The 19,372-nt window shown below is 37.7% G+C and overlaps 1 protein-coding gene across 6 annotated transcripts in view; it reads left to right on the top strand.

The window, feature by feature from the left end:
• FRMD6 (FERM domain containing 6) overlaps positions 1-19,372 on the top strand; it is a 199,242-nt gene that overhangs the window by 145,766 nt on the left and 34,104 nt on the right. For 5 of the 6 annotated variants that reach the window (XM_019833010.3, XM_045059917.1, XM_023255685.2 and 2 more), the window contains one exon: positions 14,820-15,064. In XM_019833010.3, coding sequence (XP_019688569.1) covers positions 14,966-15,064 — 99 coding nt within the window. In that variant the 5' untranslated portion in view covers positions 14,820-14,965. The remainder of the gene's footprint in view (positions 1-14,819; positions 15,065-19,372) is intronic. The other variant, XM_011283232.3, reaches the window with a different exon arrangement.

Raw genomic sequence — 19,372 nt, forward strand, 5'->3', positions numbered from 1 at the left:
TTGTCGTACTTTATCTTTTTCAAGTTTAGTCACCAATATGTAGTTGTTCACAGCAATTTCAACAACAGTACCTCTGATAATTTTTTTTAATTATGAAATACACACATAGAAAAATGCCTATAATGTCTGTGTACATTTTAAACAGTAATAGTAATCAACACCATTATATCCACTATCAAGTATAAGAAAAATAATTCTCTAGCTCCTTTGTAGCTCCTGTCCCTTTCTGAAGACATCTCCTGCTCCCAGACTACCCCATCCAGCACCATTTTGAACTTACTCATTACCTTTCTTAACAGTTTTACCAATGTATATTCTGTATCCCTGAATGAGTTATTGTTTCATCACCTGATTTTGATGAATTGTATATATTCTTTTGTAACTTGTTTTTTCACTGAACCATTGTCTTTGAGATTCACAGTTGTTCACGTGTGGCTGTGGTTCATTAATGTTCACTGCTGAATTGCCTTAATGTACCGTATTTTATTTATTCTGTCAATGGACTTTTGCCTCTCTGGTGTGTGTGTTTACTTTGTTGTTGTTAAGAACTGTTTAATAACATGAAAAGTCCTTCTGCAGTGTTAAAGCTAGAAACTTTCCAAATCCTTAATTCAATCTTTCTTAGGGGTGCTAAAGTCTCTTTGGAAAAAAAAAAATATTTCAGAGGAAAAATAAGTAAAGTTAATGTTAAGGTTCCTATGTAATGTAAGGATTTCTATATTTCTACCAGATAATGAGAATTTCACAGCAAAATCATTATCAAGAAAATTGCAGTTCCACTGTCAGAGAGAATTGAGCGCAAGTCCCATGAATGAAGGAATCAAAGATTTCATTGTGGAAATTAGAAGCAGATGCTTCTAAGTTGGAGGATTTTCCCTGAGAACAGCACTTTTTGTTGGCGATGTCATGCTAGAAATCCATCTTGGTTGAAAGGAATTTTTGTGCCTGGTTGCTAAACCCGATATGACTTTTGAATACAGATGGCTATGCAAAATCAAGTTTCTCTGGCTTAAAATTCATGAATTTTACCCTTGACTTTGTTCTTCTTGTTGGTTGCCTATCTAGCATCTCCCCTCATCTCCCAGGCTTTCCAAATGTACTCAGCTTTTTGTTTTGATGTCTATGTACTTGAGGGGAAGTTGATCCTACCTCTAGCTCTAGAAGTGGGCCCTGGGTGGCCTCAGCTAATCATGCAGGCCCCTGCCCTATATTGTGTGTGTGTCGGGAGTGGGGGTGGGGGTGTGCGTGCTGGTGACTTGAGACATTCAGTTAGGATTAGTATCATTACTCCTGTTTGCCTCCGCATTCTGGTTTATTTGGCCACTCTGAGAGAAGCAAGCCTTAAAGTGGAGTGATTCCAAGGTACCAAGAGGAAACTAGGTTCTGGATGACATCTCAAACTACCACATCAAACCACCCACGGGCCCTTTCATCCTGCTTGTTGCCTTCAAGTTACTTTGGTTTTTATAAATTTCCCTTATAGCATTTAACTAGCCTAACTACTAATAGTTAACATGTCTGTAGTGTATACCATATACCTTATATCATCCTTTAAAGTAGTTACTGTTGTTATTCCCATTTTACAGATATGGAAGCTGAGATGTAGAGAGAGGCAAAGGCATTTGTCCAAGGTCACATAGCTAGGAAGTAGATGGCTAATAGTCAGACCCAGGCAATTTGGCTACAGAGTTCAAGTTTCAGTTTGATGTTTTTGGTACTTACAACATAATGCATCCCACCCAATGTATCTTTTTGTATATTTGCTTTCACATAAGTTGGCTTAACTTGATGTACAGGGAGACTTTCCTAGAAACTGTATTTTGTTGATAGTTTTGGAGATTATTTTCTTTTATGTCTGGCTATCACATTTAAAGATGAGGAAAAATACGCACCTTTTCTTCTGTAACTAACATGCAGAAAATATTCAAGAAGCTGTGACCAATACTGACTCTTATTTCTAGGGTGGGGATTGGAGAGCACTTCTTTAAAAACATAATTTTAATCTTAATTGCTAGAGAATTCACATTTCTGGTGAATTGATAAATAATTTACTCATTGCGTCCTGCTGTGTGCCTATTAGAGACCCAATGTCTCTGCCTACCACAGACATTCATCCTATCCTGGAGGACATTCCAGTTCTCTGTGGGGGGGACAACTTGCCAACAAGTACAAGGGTGATAAGAGTGCAAGTGAAATGCCCCTCAGCTGTCTAGCCATGTGGAGGCATGCTTCCCGGACAAGTATCTTGAGTTTTCTGGGGAGAACGAAGATACAGTATTTTGTTCTTGTTCTTTTAGACGTGGGTGAATACTATGTGAGGGAGGATATCTAGGCAAGGGGAACAGGATGGGCAAAAGCATAGACATATGACAGTAAGACTTGTTCAGAGAACTCTGAGGAAAACAACTGTAGTAATGTACAACACGAGTTGACAGAACGGCCACGTGGAGGCTGGATACAACGCGAAGGTGAAAGGTTGTGCCTTCGAGTTTAGGAGTTGTCCTGTGGAAGTGCTGTGGCATGAAAGAATGTGTGAGCTGGGATGTGAGATGCAAAATTGAATGTGCAGTTTCATGAGGTCACCTTGGCAGCATTGAGGGGGTGGCGGACTTGAAGAGTGAAACAAGACCGAACAGTTAGAAATCCAAGGGAGAGAGTACAGTGACGATGTGTGGTAGAGGAGAAAGGCACTAGAATGGTAGACCAGACACAGGAAGAATATATATACATTTTTTGTAACTAAGATTATTTTTAAGCGTATATGTAGCAACTATATCACAGCCTTTCGACCCCTGGGATCATTTTTGTCGCCCTTCCTCTCCCCCACCTTCCTTGGGTCTTATGAAAAGATTGTCTGTCAAAGTGAATTTTCATTTTTTAAATCTGGCAGGTAAAACCAAATGTGCCATCAAAATAAGCACTTGAAAACTGGTATGAAAATGACAAGTGAATGATCTTTTAGTTTTCTTTGAAATATTACCATGGATAAATATACCAGCTTTTACCAGGGGTTTTGAAATATCTAAAGTAATTGTAAAGATCCCATTACTTTTTCTGTTTAATTGAAGTATGGTTGACATGCATTGTTACATTATTTCAGGCGTACAACATAGTGATTCGGCAAGTTTCTGCATTATGCTATGTTCGCCGCAAGTATAGCTATCCCCTGTCACTATACAATGCTTTTACAGTATGCTGTCCCTTTTATACCTGTGACTTGTTCATTCCATGTTCCTTCACCCATTTTGCCCATTCCTCCACCCCCTTTTCCTCTAGCAACCACCAGTTCTTGTATTTTTGGATCTATTTCTGCTTTTTGGTTGTTTGTTTTGTTTTTTAGATTCTACACATAAGTGAAATCATACGGTATTTGGCTTTTTCTGTCTGACTTACTTCACTTAGTATAATACGCTCGAGGTCCATCCATATTTTTGCAAACGGCAAGATCTCATCCCTGTTTGTGGCTTTTACTCCATTGTATGCATATGTACCACATCTTCTTTATCTACTTATCTGTGGATGAACACTTGGGCTACTTCCATATTTTGGCTGTTGTAAATAGTGCTGCAACAGACAGAAGGGTGCATGTCTGCACCCTTTGAGTTAGTGTTTTTCTTTTCTTTGGGTAAATACCCAGTAGTGGAATTACAGAGTCATAGGGTAATTCTATGTTCAATTTTTTGAGAACCTCCATACTCTTTTCCACAGTGGCTGTACCCGTTTGCATTCCTGCCCACAGTGCATGAGGGTTCCTTTTTCTCCACATCCTTGCCAACACTCGTTATTTCTTGTCTTTTGATTTTAGCCATTTTAACAGGTATAAGGTGATATCTCATGGTTTTGATTTGTATTTTCCTAATGATTAGTGGTGTTGAGCATCACTATATGATTTCTTTCAGAAAATGTCTATTGAGGTCCTCTGCCTATTTTTTAATTGGATTATTTGAGGGTTTTGGTGTTGAGTTGCACAAGTTCATTATATATGATATTAATCCCTTACTGGATATATCATTTGCAAATATCTTTTCCCGTTCATTAGGTTGCCTTTTTGTTTTGTTGATGGTTTCCTTCACTGGGCAAAAGCTTTTTATTTTGGTGTAGTCCCAATGGTTTAATTTTGTTTTGTTTCCCTTGCTTTAGGAGGCATCTAGAAAAATGTTGCTAAATCCGGTGTTGAAGAAATTACTGCCTAAGTTTCCTTCCAGGAGTTTTATGGTTTCAGGTCTTACATTTAGGTCTTTAATGCATTTTGAGTTTATTTTTCTGTATCGTGTAAGAAAGTGTCCCAGTTTCATTCTTTTGCCTATAGCCATCCAGTTTTCCCAGCCCTGTTTACTGAAGAGACTGTCTTTTCCTCATTCTGAGTCTCCTCAGAAACCTGGTCAGGGTACTGAAGGAAATGCCTTATCATTCAGGGGAACATTCCACAGCCTGATTTCTCATCTGTCCAGTCTGAGTTTGCATCATGGGACAGCAACACTGAATTTTTGAGGGGCTCGGTCCTCTGTCCTGCCTCCCTAGCCGGGGCCCTTATCTGTATGACTTTACACCCTTGTAATCCTTTCTATTTCTCCCCGCTGCATACAAGCCATTTTACCTCCCTCTGTGACATTTTTCCTCTGTGCTGCACTTCCCTCTGTTCACAGCCTTTCCACAAATCCAGATACAACCTTCTTTTTACCACACACTTTAGCATTTAACTTAAAATACAATTGTATTACTTCTTATTGTTCCTACTGTGTTAATAGAGATTATAAGGTCTCTAAGGCCAGAATTTAGAAATGATGTGAGAGACGAGAAGGAGCATACTTAAACAAAGTGCTGGAGGACTCAAATTCCGGTTAGTTTACATGCTGTCCGACTAACAGAATACTCTGGATCTCCCTCCTTCCCTCCTTCCCTCCCCCCTTCCCTCCCTGTTTCATTTTGTTTTGTTTCCTTTTCTTTCTATCTTTCTTTCTCCTTCCTTCCTTCCTTCCTTCCTTCCTTCCTTCCTTCCTTCCTTCCTTCCTTCCTTGTCTTATTGTCTTTTTACTGTCTGTCTTTCTTTGTACCTATTTGATTTAGGGGCTTTCTTTATTCCTGCTAGTTCTATTCTGAAAATGTAGTTAAAGAGTAATTTGGGGCTACAGTGGGTATTTGTGATTCGGGAAGAATGTGTTCAATAAATGGTACTTTTTATTGATGTACTATAATTTACTAATCCATTCCTGTTGTTAGACTATTTAGTTTTTTTCCCAGTTTTTACTCTGATGGATAATAGTTCAGTGAGTAATTTTGATCAAAAGTGTGATGTGTTTTGGTTGTTTTCTTCTTACACATTTTGTCCCCAGAAGTCAGATTATTGGGTCAGAGGTACAAACATTTGTAGGACTGGCTGCATAGTTTTATTCCTTAGAGCATGGTAAGTATTAGTTGGCACCAATTCGAGTCCACTTTAATTGGAAGGTGCTTTGCCATTCCCAGCCCCACGGTGTGTCTAGCAAATGTCATCATTAAATATAGAAATGAAAGAATCTATTAGCTATGAACAAGAGAAAAACACGATTTCTTTTAGAACTCAACACCACGTATTACACAAAAAGCCATTCTTCCACTTACTTTCCGTAATATGATATCAGTAATGTTACCTGGTAGTAAATGAGTAGCCAATTTAATAATCTTCACGACAATTTGATTTCAGAGGTGAGAAAAATGGACACGAAGAACTGAAGAGACTTGCCCACGGGCACCTGGGTTTCCGGTGTTTCAGGTGGATCCAAATCCATGCAGTCTCTCCATGCTCTTAAGTCGCACATCATATTACCTCTTACTATATCCCCACTTTACAAGCTTATCATTTTTATCAATTCAATAACTACATTTCAAATGTAGTTATTCTAACTTGCATATTACTCGTACATTACCTCAAGCTATCACAGGTTAGGTTTCAGACCACTGCAGAAAAGCGAATATTGCAATAAAGTGAGTCAGATGAACTTTTTGGTTTCCCAGGTCATATAAAAGTTATGTTTACACTATACTGTTGTCTCTTAAGTACACAATATTGTTATGTCTTAAAAATATACACACCTAAATTAAAAATACTTTATTGCTAAAAAATGCTAATTATCATCTCAGCTTTTATCAGGTCGTAATTCTTTTGCTGCTGGAGGGTCTTGCCTCTGCATTGATGGCTGCTGACTGATGAGCATGGTGATTGCTGAAGGTTGGGGTGACTGTGGCAATTTCTTACAATAAGACAATGAAGTTTGCCAAATCAGTTTACTCTTCCTTTCATGAACAGTTTCTCTGTCTCATGCAATGCTGTTTGATAGCATTTTATCCACAGTAGAACGTCTTTCAAAATTGGAGTCAGTCCTCTCAAACCCTCCTGCTGCTTTATCAACTAAACTTGTATCCTATTCTAAATACTTTGTTGTCATTGCCACAGCATCTTCGCCAGGCATAGGTTCCATCTCAAGAAATCGCGTTCTTTGCTCATTTATAAGAAACAACTCCTCATCCGCTCAAGTTTTATCCTGAGATTGCAGCAATTCAGTCCCATCTTCAGACTCCACTTCTAATTCTAGTCCTCTTGCTATTTCTGCTGCCTCTGCAGTTACTTCCTCCACTGAACCCATCAAAGTCATCCATGAGGGTTAAAATCAGCTGCCTCGAAAGTCCTGTTCTTATTGATATTTTGACCTATTCCAATGAAGCACGAATGTTCTTAATGGCATCTAGAATGGTGACTCCTTTCTAGGTTTTCAGTTGACTTTGCCCAGGTCCATCAGAGGACTCACTATCCATGGTAACATTAGTTTTATGGGAAGTATTTCTTAGATAATAAAACCTGGAAGTCGAAACGACTCCTTGATCCATGAGCTTTAGAAAGGATGTTGTGTTAGCAGGCATGAAAGCACATTAATCTCAGTGTACGTCTCCATCAGAACTCTTGAGTGACCAGATGTACTGTCAATGAGCAGTAATATTTTAAAAAGAATCTTTTCCTGAGTAGTAGGTCTCAATAGTGGGCTTAAAATATTCCATAAACCATGTTGTAAACAGATGGGCTGTCATCCAGGCTTTGTTGTTCCACTTATAGAGGACAGGCAGAGTAGAGTTAGCATTATTCTTAAGGGCCCTAGGATTCTCAGAATGCTAAATGAGGATTGGCTTAAACTTAAAGTCACCTGCTAGCTGCATTAGCCCCTGGAGAGGAGTCAGCCTGTCCTTTGAAGCTTTGAAGCCATGCATTGACTTCTCCTCTCTCGTTATGAGAATCCTAGATGGCATCTTATTCCAATAGAAGGCTGTTTTGTCTACACTAAAAATCTGTTTCGTGTAGCCACCTGAGCTAGATCTTCTAGATAACTTGCTACAGCTTCTACATCATCACCTGCTACTTTACTTTGTACTTTTATGTTATGGAGATGGCTTCTTTCTTTAAACTTCATGAACCAACCTCTGCTTGTTTCATTCATTTCATCTGCAGCTTCCTCGGCTCCTTTAGCCTCCACAGACTTAAAGAGAGTTAAGGCCTTGCTCTGGATTACTCTTTGACTTAAAAGAATGTTGTGGCTGGTTTGATCTATCCAGACCTCTAAGTAAAGCTTTTTTGCTTTTTTATCATTTGTGTGTTCGCTGGAATAGCTCTTTTCCTTCGATAACTCCTCCTTTGCGTTTATAACTTGGCTAACTGGTATAGGAAGCCTAGCTTTCATCCTATCTTGGTTGTTGACATGCCTTGCTTACTAAGTTTGATCATTTCTAGTTTTTGATTTAAAGTGAGAGACGTGCAACTCCTCCTTTCATATGAACGCTTGGAGACCATTGTAGGATTGTTAATTGTCCTTATTCCAATATTGTTTCATGGGGAATGGAGAGGCCAGGGAGATGGGGAATGGCTGGTTGGTGGAGCAGTCAGAGCACCCACATTTATTGATTAAATTCATTGTCTTATCTGGGCACAGTTTATGGCACCCCTCCCCCAAAGTTACAATAGTTACATTAAAGATCACTGATCTTTAATCATAGATCACCGTTATAAATATAATAATGATGAAAAAGTTTGAAATATTGTGAGAATTACCAAAATGTGATGCAGAGACACAAAGGTAGCAAATGCTGTTGAAAAAGTGGTGCCAACCAGATTTGCCACAAACCTTAAATTTGTCAACAAGCAAATAAAACCATACACACACAAACATCATCTGTGAAGTCCAGTAAAGCAAAGTGCAATAAAACAAGATGTGTATGTATTTTAAAAAACAACTGGATGCTAAAAAGTAATGACTCTAAGGAAACTTGTTCTCAACAGTGGGGGATTTTTCCCCAAGGGGGCATTCGACAATGTCCAAAGAAATTTTGGATTGTCACAACTGGGAAGTGGGGGGATTCTCCTAACATCTAGTGAGTAGAGGCCAGGGATGCTGCTGAACGTCCTACAATGCACAGGATGTCCCACAGTGCAAAGCATATTTTACCCATGATGTCAGTAGTGCCAAGGTTAAGAAACCCTGCTATAGAATCTTCCTTGTCCAAGGACATGTATGCAGTAAGTGAAACATCCGTCACTTAATGAGCATGTACTATGCCTGCCAATCAGAGGTTAAATGAAGTCTGAGTAGGGGAGACAGACAAGAAACATACACTACTGAACTGTTAGTGTAAAGATAGTGCTTTGGAATAACAGTGTATTCGCACAAATGAGTCATCCATGAAGCAGAATTTCTAACTGAATATGAGTCAGTCACAGGGCCAGCCCAAATTCAAGGGAAGGAGAAACAGATCCCATCTCTTAATGGGAAGCATGGCAAAGAGTTTACAGTTTTCTTTAATATAGCATAAGTCCTTAACAGGAGCACCTGGCACATAGTAAGTGTGTACTAAATGTTAGCTATAATCAGTGCCTTTTCTGAACAGTAGGTGAACCTTGGCATTTGCTGTTTCCTCTATTTGGAAAAGTCTTCCCGAGGTGGATGGATGGAGGCATGGATGGATGGATAAATGGAAGGAAGGAAGGAAGGAAGGAAGGAAGGAAGGAAGGAAGGAAGGAAATGGCATCCCTCTCTTAATTCTGTTATCAGTTCATATATCTACTTACCAGAGATGCTTCCCCTGATTACCCTGTATGAAATAGCATCTACACTACCACCTTATCTTCATCAACTCTGTCATCTACTCTGAGTTTATTTTTCCTCACAGCACATATCACCATCTACATTATATATTTGTCTTTCTCCATCATCACAGGATATTTGTTTTGTTCAGTGTTATATACTCAGTGCTTACGACAACAGTACATTGTAGGTGTTCAATGTATATACATGGAATGAATGAATGAATAAATGAATGAGGAAAAAACCCAACTCATTTTACCAAAGGCATTTTGATATCACTTTTAGGATACCATACATTGAAAGACCATATACTATTTATGCCAAAATGATACTAGCCACAGTATTCATATACTTAATGCTGTCCGCTATTATGTCATCCCATGAGAGTTATCCGTCAGGATACGTGTGTTCTTGGGAAGCAGAGGCAATATCATCATCTTAAGTTTCTTGGCAGTGGTATATTATGTGTGTTGGAAATTTCTGGTAACCTAATTCTTTTATTTTTAATTAACCTTTTTAATTTAGAATACTTTCAAATATATAGGAGTTGCAAAGAGTATAGGAGTCCCTACATACCCACATGTACCCACTTCCCCCTGTTGGTAACATCTTACATGAGTGTGCTATATTTATCACAACTAATAACCATTATTGATGCATGATAATAAACTAAAGGTCATACTTTCATTCTGGGGTGACCCAGTTTTAAAGGTTAATTCTAATAATTTCTAAAAAAAAAAAAAAATGAAAATCTCTATTCATTGTACACACATACCAGATGGTAGCTTCCTATTTCTTAAAAGAAACAAAGTAACTACCCAGTGCAGCTTATCAGGAAGTAAGGGACTTATAATACCGTGGGTTTAAAATTCAAGTGGGGGAATCTAATAGCTTAACAAATTTTATTTGTAAGTTGGGTATTAATAAAGACGACAGGATGTGGGGTTTGATCATTATTAAAGGTGTGTTTTTGTTGCCTGGAAATCTGATCCTACAACATGGTATGTTCATGGATACCTGTCTTAAAATCAGTAATCTATCCTAAGATCACTGGGCAGAAAAGGACTGCCTGGAGTAGGAAATGTGCCCTCCTGGGGTGGAGTTGGGACTTAGCTGAGGACACAGCAGAGGTAGCCAATGGCTCATAGGCTAATTTCAACAACTCAAATAGGTATAAATTTAGCCTAATTCTTTTCCCTAGGAATGTCCAATTTCAGATTAAATTTTATACTGGAGTGTATTAGAGACATAGGCATTTTGCTGTTTCACTGGAATCTTTTAATCAGTTTTAATGCAGTCCTGGGTAAAATAAAAACGTAATCCTATCTCTCTTTTAGAACATTTTAGTTTGCCATCCTCAAAGCAGAAAAGGCAGCAATGAGGCAGTGCTGCTTCTTAAAGACTCTGCTTTTCATTAATTTTTCTTCAGTAATCCTCTTCCAGTCCTTTTTTTATTACATTATTTGAATCATAAAATAAGTAAAAATTGTACTCAAATGAAATTTGAAAATTATTTTAATGAAGCTCCAGAAACATCTCAAACACCAGAAGATGTTTTTTTCCTTAGTTTATTTTTTAAATTCTAGAAAGTAGGTCAGTAGAAATATCCCTCTTTTAATTGTTTTAATTAGGAATGGAAAATTATAGGAATAACTCAATTTGAAGTGTAGATTTAAATAAGAAGAATTACACTGGGACTAATATCACTTAAGGGTTTGAATTTAAATAAGATGCATTTAGTCATAGCTTAGTATTTCTTCTTGAAAAGATTTTAATAGCAGAGAGGAGACCTAAGTGTTAGAATAGATCAATATGTAGGGAAAAAATTTGCCATGAAATTGACAAGGAAATTGTTTTACAACCATATTTCTTGAATAGTATGTTTAAGAATATTATTCTATAGGACCTTAATAGATAAGTCTTAGAGGTGGGGAAAGTATTCGGTGACCAAGTAAATATGAGAAATATTAAGTTAAACAGATTTAGGAAGTTGCCTGCAGTATTCCTCAAAGCCTTTAACACTTTGTTTCGGAGAAGGTATATATAGGGTCCCCTGTTTCTCCAACTTATTTATCCCTAGGTCACCTAGTAACACTTTTCAGGGAAGTGTTCTAATACAAAAATTTGACCTGTTTTAGGAATTTATACCTTTGAAAATATTGAGTACTTTTCAGAAGTCCTTATATGTTGCTTATTCCTCATTCTGTACCTCATGATGTTTTCCCAGTGTATGCTATGAAAGTATTATATTCAACTGTTTGCTCAGTACCTTCCTTCTGTTAACTCAAGTGCAGCCTGTATACATGACTATGTGTCAGAAATACCTGGGAGCTTTTTTAAAAAGATTAAGATTCCTGAGTCCTGACTTGGGAGATTCTGAGTGAGTAGAAATGTCACTGCACTCAGGATTCTGTATTTCTTACAGACACTGAAGTGATTCTGATGCAGCCAAAATGGGTCTTCCAATTGGTGCTTTGGAACTGTTGAACTGAAAGTGTGCATCTGTCAGACCAGTGATTGGATTTGGCGTGTACTTAGTTTGTGGTCATATAACACATGGGCTAACCATCCCATACTGGAGATAAACTTCAGTGTTGACCTCCAGTGACCCTATAGCGTAATGTGCTGGCTACAATCTTAATGTGAAACAATTGCTATTATCCTTTAAGAAAAACAGAATACTTGTAAGGGGGCTTTCGGTCACCTTCCTAATAAGGAAATACTGTATGTAAGATTACCATTTGTTTTTATTTAATTTAAGTAGCTTCCTTGTTGGTGGCATTTTATTCATACTTTAAAAAGAAATGCTAGTTTGTATTTACTCATAGTGCCATATAAGATTATATTCTCTCCCATCTTCCTGCTCATAACAGATGGACATTTAACCTTAAGCAAATAGACCAGATTATATCTCATTTATGCGTTGATTTATGTGAGCACTGACAGTAGCTTTTCTGTTAGAACTGTGTGGTTATGTACTCGGAAAACTATAGAATACTTACGCCTAACGAAATTGAAGAGGACACAAAGAAATGGAAGAGCATTCCATGCTCATGGATTAGAAGAACAAACATTGTTAAAATGTCTATACTACCCAAAGCAATCTACACAGTTTATGCAATCCTGAAAAAAACAAAACAAAACTGGAAGCATCACAAACCCGGATTTCAAGCTATATTACAAAGCTGTAGTCATCAAGACAGTATGGTACTGGTACAAAAACAGACACATAGATACAGTGGAGCAGAATAGAAAAGCCAGAAATGGACCCACAACTATATGATCAACTAATCTTCGACAAAGCAGGAAAGAATATCCAATGGAAAAAAGACGGTCTCTTTAATGAATAGTGTTGGGAAAACTAGACGGCGACATGCAGAAGAATAAAACTGGACCACTTTCTTACACCATACACAAAAATAAATTCAAAATGGATGAACAATCTAAATTTGAGACAGGAAACCATCAAAATCCCAGAGGAGAACACAGGCAGCAACCTCTTTGACCTTGGCCAGAGCAGTTTCTTACTAGACACATTGCTGGAGGCAAGGGAAAAAAAAGTAAACATGAACTATTGGGACTTCATCAAAATAAAAACCTTCTGCATAGTGAAAGAGACAATCAACAAAATTAAAAGGCAGCTTATGGAATGGGAGAAGATATTTGCAAATGACATATCTGATAAAAGGTTAGTATCCAAAATCTATAAAGAGCTTACCAAACTCAACACCCAAAAAACAAATAACCCAGTTAAGAAATGTGCAGAAGACATGAATAGACACTTTTCCAAAGAAGACATCCAGATGTCTAACAGACACATGCAAACATGTTCAACATCACTCATCATCAGGGAAATACACATCAAAACCACAATGAGATACCACCTCACACCTGTCAGAATGACTAAAATTAACAACACAAGAAACAGCAGATGTTGGTGAGGATGCAGAGAAAGGAGAGCCCTCTTTCATTTTTGGTGTGAATGCAAACTGGTGCAGCCATTCTGAAGAACAGTATGGAGGTTCCTCAAAAAACTAAAAATAGGATTACCCTACGATCCAGCAATTACACTATTAGGTATTTACCCAAAGGATACAAAAATACAGATTCAAAGGGGTACATGTACCCCAAGGTTTTCAGCAGCATTATCAACAATAGCGAAACTACAGAGAAAGCCCAAATGTCCATCAGCTGATGAATGGATAAAGAAGATTGTGTCTGTGTGTGTGTGTGTGGGGGGGGGGGGGTGTATTACACACATTTGCAATGACGTCGATGGAGCTAGAATGTATTATGTTAAGCAAAATAAGTCAATCAGAGGAAGACAAATACCATATGATTTCACTCATGTGGAACTTAAAAGACAAAATAGATGAACATATGGGAAGGGGGGGTAGGGAAGAAGAGAGAGGGAAACAAACCCCAAGAGATTCTTAATGATAGAGGGTTGATGGTGGGAGGTGGGTGAGAGATGGGCTAGATGGATGATGGGTATTAAGGAGGACACTTGTGATGAGCACTGGGTGTTGAATATAAGTGATGATGAAAAAAGAAAGAAAAATGTGTGGTTATACTCTCTGGCAAAACAATTTTGTATTCTTAGAAATTCTTTTCTGCATCATACAAATATAGCTGGAAAGAGACAATATAAATAATTACTATTGGGGAAAAATAATTACTGTTTGAGAAGCAACTAGTCTTAATCTTGGTTGAATAGTGTTATATTAGCAATAATATATGAAAAAGTAGACACACCCATTAAAAGTAGAATATATCCCCCGCTGTTTTAAAATTATTCTTCAAAGTCTTGCCAATGCAATAAGACATGAAACAAAGGGTGTGAGTGTTGAAGATTAGAGATAAAATCTTCATTACTTGCAAAAAAAATTGCATATATTGAAAACCTGAGAGAAATAAAAAAATGTGTTTAATAAACTGAATAGATATGAGAGGGTATCTACAAAATCCACAGTTCTTTTGTATACAAACATGGTTTGATAAATACAGTTTTGTTATTTCTAGGTATTAATTGGTTGGTGAAAAGAAACAGAAAAATTGTTTGCATTGTCAGGTTAAAGAATCGGGAGAGAGAGCAGCACCATAAAACCTCAGGGAGAAAAAAAGTTGTCAGGAGGGCTTAACCTTGGTAAGAGAGAGATCGGTTGAAGTGAATCCCAGATTCTGCTGATGGTCTGGAGGTCACTGGCTTCCTTTGGCAGAGCCATGGTGGTGAAGTGAAGGAAGTGAAAGCCAGACCACAGCAGTTAAAGAAGGAATGTGATGTAAGAGCCAAGGCATTTATTTGAGTTTGCAATGGGAAAAAAGATTGAGAATTTTGTTGTTGTTGCTGGTTTGTCATTCTGTTTGTTTATGGAACCCTTTGTTATCTCCCATGCGAGACTGGAAACTTCTCAAAGGCAGGCTCTCTCTGCTTCTGTGAGCCCTGGAGTGCACAGCACAGCCTCGAATGTATGAGGCGCTCATTGGCTCTATGTTTAATTCATGACGATGAATGAAAGTTTTGAAAGAGTTGATAGTGGGCAAAATACAGAATGAATTTCAGTGAGTTCTCATTTATTAAAGCAGGCAGCCCTCGTGTTGAGACGTGCTGTCTTTGTGCCAACAGAAACAGTTGTGCTGCTGCTCATGTCCCTGTCTCTCTCCTCACCAATCTCACTGCCTTCATTTATGGCTGGCTTTTGGGCTTTTTTACAGCTATGAAACCTACGTAGTGGAACATCACGCTGCTTCTCCCGTAGGGCGTGTGATGAGGAACGGAGTTTGGCTTTGGAGTGCTCGGAACCAGAGGAATTGCCGAGGACTCGGAGCCCAGCCCTGACCACTGGAGAGCCCGCAACACGATGAACAAATTGAATTTCCACAACAACAGAGTCATGCAAGACCGCCGGAGTGTGTGTATCTTCCTTCCCAACGATGAATCTCTGAACATCATCATAAATGTAAGTAGATCCGACTTGAGAAATGTTTGAACGTCCTGTTCCCACCAGTGGCCACATTCAAGTTATTACCTGGTGAAGGGTGAGAGCGCTACAGAATGAGACCGTTAATAATGTGACAGAATTGGGGGGTTAAAGTTGTCTACAAACTTTGAATTATGGCTTTAGAGCGACTGCCCTCAATATTCTTTCACCTGGGGGGGTGGGGGGGGAATTACAGAATTTTGGTTACTATATTATAGAAAAACAAACACCTTGCTATTTTAAAACTGTGTCTTGAAATATAAATTTTTATTAATCTATAATATGATTTTGCTTTTTAAATGTTTTTGAGTTGTCACACACATGGTATGGTAATAATTGCTAGCTTCTTAATATGCATCTTGATCATTAATCGTAGCCTAAGTCTAGCCAATTTTAAGGACAGGCTGTGCACTTGAGCACTAAGCTGTTGCTATGGTTCATGAGTCAAGGGTAACTCTCTTAGTTGACCTGGACATTGAGGAATATGGTACTGTTTTTCTTAACTTCTAAAACTGAGTTATAATCTACATACAGCAAAGTATAGGAATCATAAGCATGCAGCTCAGAGAATTTTTACAAGTGTATACACCCCTATAACCATTATCCAGCTTGAGATACAGTACATTTCCAGCACCCCAGAAAGATCTTTTATGACTTCTCCTTGTCAGTCATCTCTACCCAAAGGGTAATAAGTATTCCCTCCCCTATATAGTAATTTGCTTATTTCTGAACTTCATGCAGCTGGAATTACATGGTATGTTTTGTTTTATATGTAGCTTCTTTCAGTCAACTTGGCCTATGAAATTCACTTATGTTATTGCACATAACACTGATTCTTTTTCATTCTTGTGTAATATTCCATTGTATGACTATGCCCAATTTGTTTATCCATTTATTGTTGATGGATATTGGGTTGTTGTAAGTATTGGGCTATTACTATGAGTAAAAGTGTTAAGAGCATTTTATGTATATGCACATGTGTATACATTTCTGAGCCTCACCTAAGAGCAGAACTGTGAATCATAAAGGATACCTGTGTTTAGCTTTGGTAGACACTGCCAAACAGTTTTATGGTAATCAGAATCATGCCTAGCACTTTTCAGCTCCTCTCCCTGTTACCGACTTTCATATTCTTCCTTTTACTGATTGTATTCAGATGGAATTAGGAAAAATATTGCCTCAGTGCAATGCCTTAAATTAGTTTTCTTTTTTTCCTTTTTCTTTTTCTTCTTTGATCTTTATTTTTGATAGAGACAGAGACAGTATGCGCAAGGGAGAGGCAGAGAGAGAGGGAGACACAGACTCTGAAGCAGGCTCCAGGCTCCAAGCTATCAGCACAGAGTCCAGTGTGGGGCTCAAACTCACGAACTGTGAGATCATGACCTGAGCCAAAGTCAGATGGTTAACCTACTGAGCCACCAAGGCACCCCTTAGTTTTCTTTGTTAACCCAATTGCTATATAAAAGAATATTTCTAAGTGTTATACTGAATATATATGGCATTTAAATAGCTTCATTACAAAATTTACACAGGAAATGGCTCTGCTTATCACCGTAATTATTTTGGTTTTATTCTGACAACCACCACAGTTTCTGGGTTTTAGTTTCTTGATTTACTAATATAACCTCGTTTTTGCTTATAGGAATTGTCTGAGCATCAAACGTACCTCTTGGATGAATTTTATCATCTGTGGGGCAGAATTTCTGTTCATCAGCAGCATTGCTATTCAGGGTACCCAAAGTTGTTTTTGAGTATGTGAAGTGATAGGCTATCATTTTTACAACATTTGGGTTTTGTTTTTTTTTTTATCTAATAAAACTTGGCAGCTTATCTTTTTCAGTGTGGTCATGGTCAAAATATATAAAATGTAATTTTGCTTATACAGGTGAATATCCTATTTCAGTTTTTATATACAGTTATATAAAGAGATACTAAATTTTTTTAAAATTCAAAATCCAGAGCATATAGCCTAAGCTATAAGAAGTTAAGAAACTTCTCTCAGTCCCATTTATATGTTTCCACCCAGAGGGTTGTATATCCTTGTGTTCATGTGTGCATCTATGCGCGCATACAGGATACGGAACAAAACCTTACTGACCTCAGGTGAGTGGAAGGAAGACTAATCTGGCTTCATGAAGAATACCGAGAGCCGGCTAGAATTTTCAAAGAGATTAACTTGTCCTAAAATCTCAGCTGAGCATTGCCCAGTACGTGAGCACTTAACAGAGTAGCGCTTGTTTTCATTTCTTTGAGCTATGTTTGTGCATTTCATTTGGGAGCTCTGTTAATGAAACTCAAATAGAGAATCCGAACCCCCTGTGGGCCTGTTGAGATCTTCTTATTCCAGGGCATGTGGACCCCGCTGCCATGTCCAGACCCTTCTCTAGCAAGTGATTGAACAAAGGAGGGAGGAGGGACTCAGTTAAGTAGCATGGAGGCCCCTCATTGCTGGAAAACCAGTGCAGGACTGCCAGAGCTCTGCCTTTTCCTTCAAAGTGTTGTCTCTGCATTCATAAAATAGTAATTGTTATTTGCATGGCTGTAACATAGCAAATTAACTGTAACAAAACCAGTTTTATCAACGGTTTCATTTTTTTCATCATTTCTAAATATTTTTTACACAAAGATGGTTTATTCCTTGACGTGTAGTTGATAGAATGTTGTCTTTCTACATGTGAGGTATATTTAGTATCTGATCATTCTAGTTTCTCCATGAGGTTGAACTAGTAGGGGCTGTTTTAAATGATTTTAATCATCAGATAAATACTAAATATGGAAACTTGGAAAATTTTGGAAATAAAATTATGGTAAATGTAAGAGCCACAAAATTTTTGAGTGATACAAATAGTGGCCAAGAGTTTATACTTGTTCACTAAAACTAAGGTAAGCAATTCTTTTTTTTCTGGAATATATTTAAAAAAATTTTTTTAACATTTATTTATTGTTGAGAGAAAGAGAGACAGAGCATAAGCATGAGGGGCAGAGAGAGAGGAGGAGACACAGAATCCGAAACAGGCTCCAGGCTCTGAGCTGTCCACACAGAGCCCGATGCGGGACTCAAACCCACAAACCACGGGATCATGATCTGAGCTGAAGTTGGATGCTTAACCAATTGAACCACCCGGACGCCCCTGGAATATATTTTAAATGTGCTTGCTCAATAACCATTGACATTTAGGACCAAATGCTTTTTTTTTTATTAAAAAGGTCCATATATTGGATATTTTTAGATAATATTTTAATTCTTATTCTTAATACTTCATATACCCTATAACACTTTTTAAAGCTCCATTGCTCCTGAAGTTTAAAGAACTTGAAAAATTTCACAATCAGCTAAAATGTAGCCTTCAAGACTCATAATATGCAAATACAAAAAACTCAAGCCTTTTTTCACAGAAGGTAAGACTTCAGAGCCACAATTTTAAACAAGAACACTACTTACTCCATAGTTGTTACAGAGCTTTATCAGTAGGCCCCAAATACTTGATTTAAATTAGCAGAAAAATAATAAGTATATGGGATATATGGGAGAAATGTACAGCATTATTTGAACAACAGTTACAGTTACAACATGGTTTGTTTTATGTATAGTTTGTGGTTTGGAAGTTTTCTGCTAACTTTTTATCACATTTTATCCCAGTTGCTTTGTTTATAACATTTTAAAATACAGTAAAAACTAAGGATTAAAGATATCCTAGATGGTATGGCATCTTAAGTCTCAAATTTGCAGTGTGTATTTCAACTTTATATAACGTTTGATAGTTTTCCCCTTACTTTATCATGTTGGTTAAGCTTATTTGTAAAGTAGAATTAGGACAATATAGAACTCAAAAATACACAGTTTTTTTTAATGAACAAAGAAGATGATTTCCTATTGGCAAATATAGTCTCCCAGTGGTGTTTGTGAGTTTGCAATTCTTCATTTTCCCTAAATTCTTCAGTGGCACATTCATAAAGTGATGTGCTCAGTGGGCCAGAGACTAGCCCATAGTCCTGGAACAGAACAAAAACCAGAGGCCCAAATGGGCATCAGACACCTGCTTTTATCCATCAGACATTTACTGAGTGCCAACTATATATCCTAAAAATAAGATAAGACACGATCCCAGCTTCATTGAGTTCCTGGTGCTTCTAAGCAGCGGAATTGGTGCTCTTGGTCTTAAATAAATACCTTTTGCTCTTTCCATTAGATAAGGTGCTTCAGATTGATTAGTTGCCATTTAATAATGTGGAAAGAGCAGCAAACCTTCACTTGGAATTATCACCATTCTGCATTGTTTGGCTTTC

This window comes from Felis catus, chromosome B3, assembly GCF_018350175.1.
Source record: "Felis catus isolate Fca126 chromosome B3, F.catus_Fca126_mat1.0, whole genome shotgun sequence".
NCBI classification, from domain to species: domain Eukaryota; kingdom Metazoa; phylum Chordata; class Mammalia; order Carnivora; family Felidae; genus Felis; species Felis catus.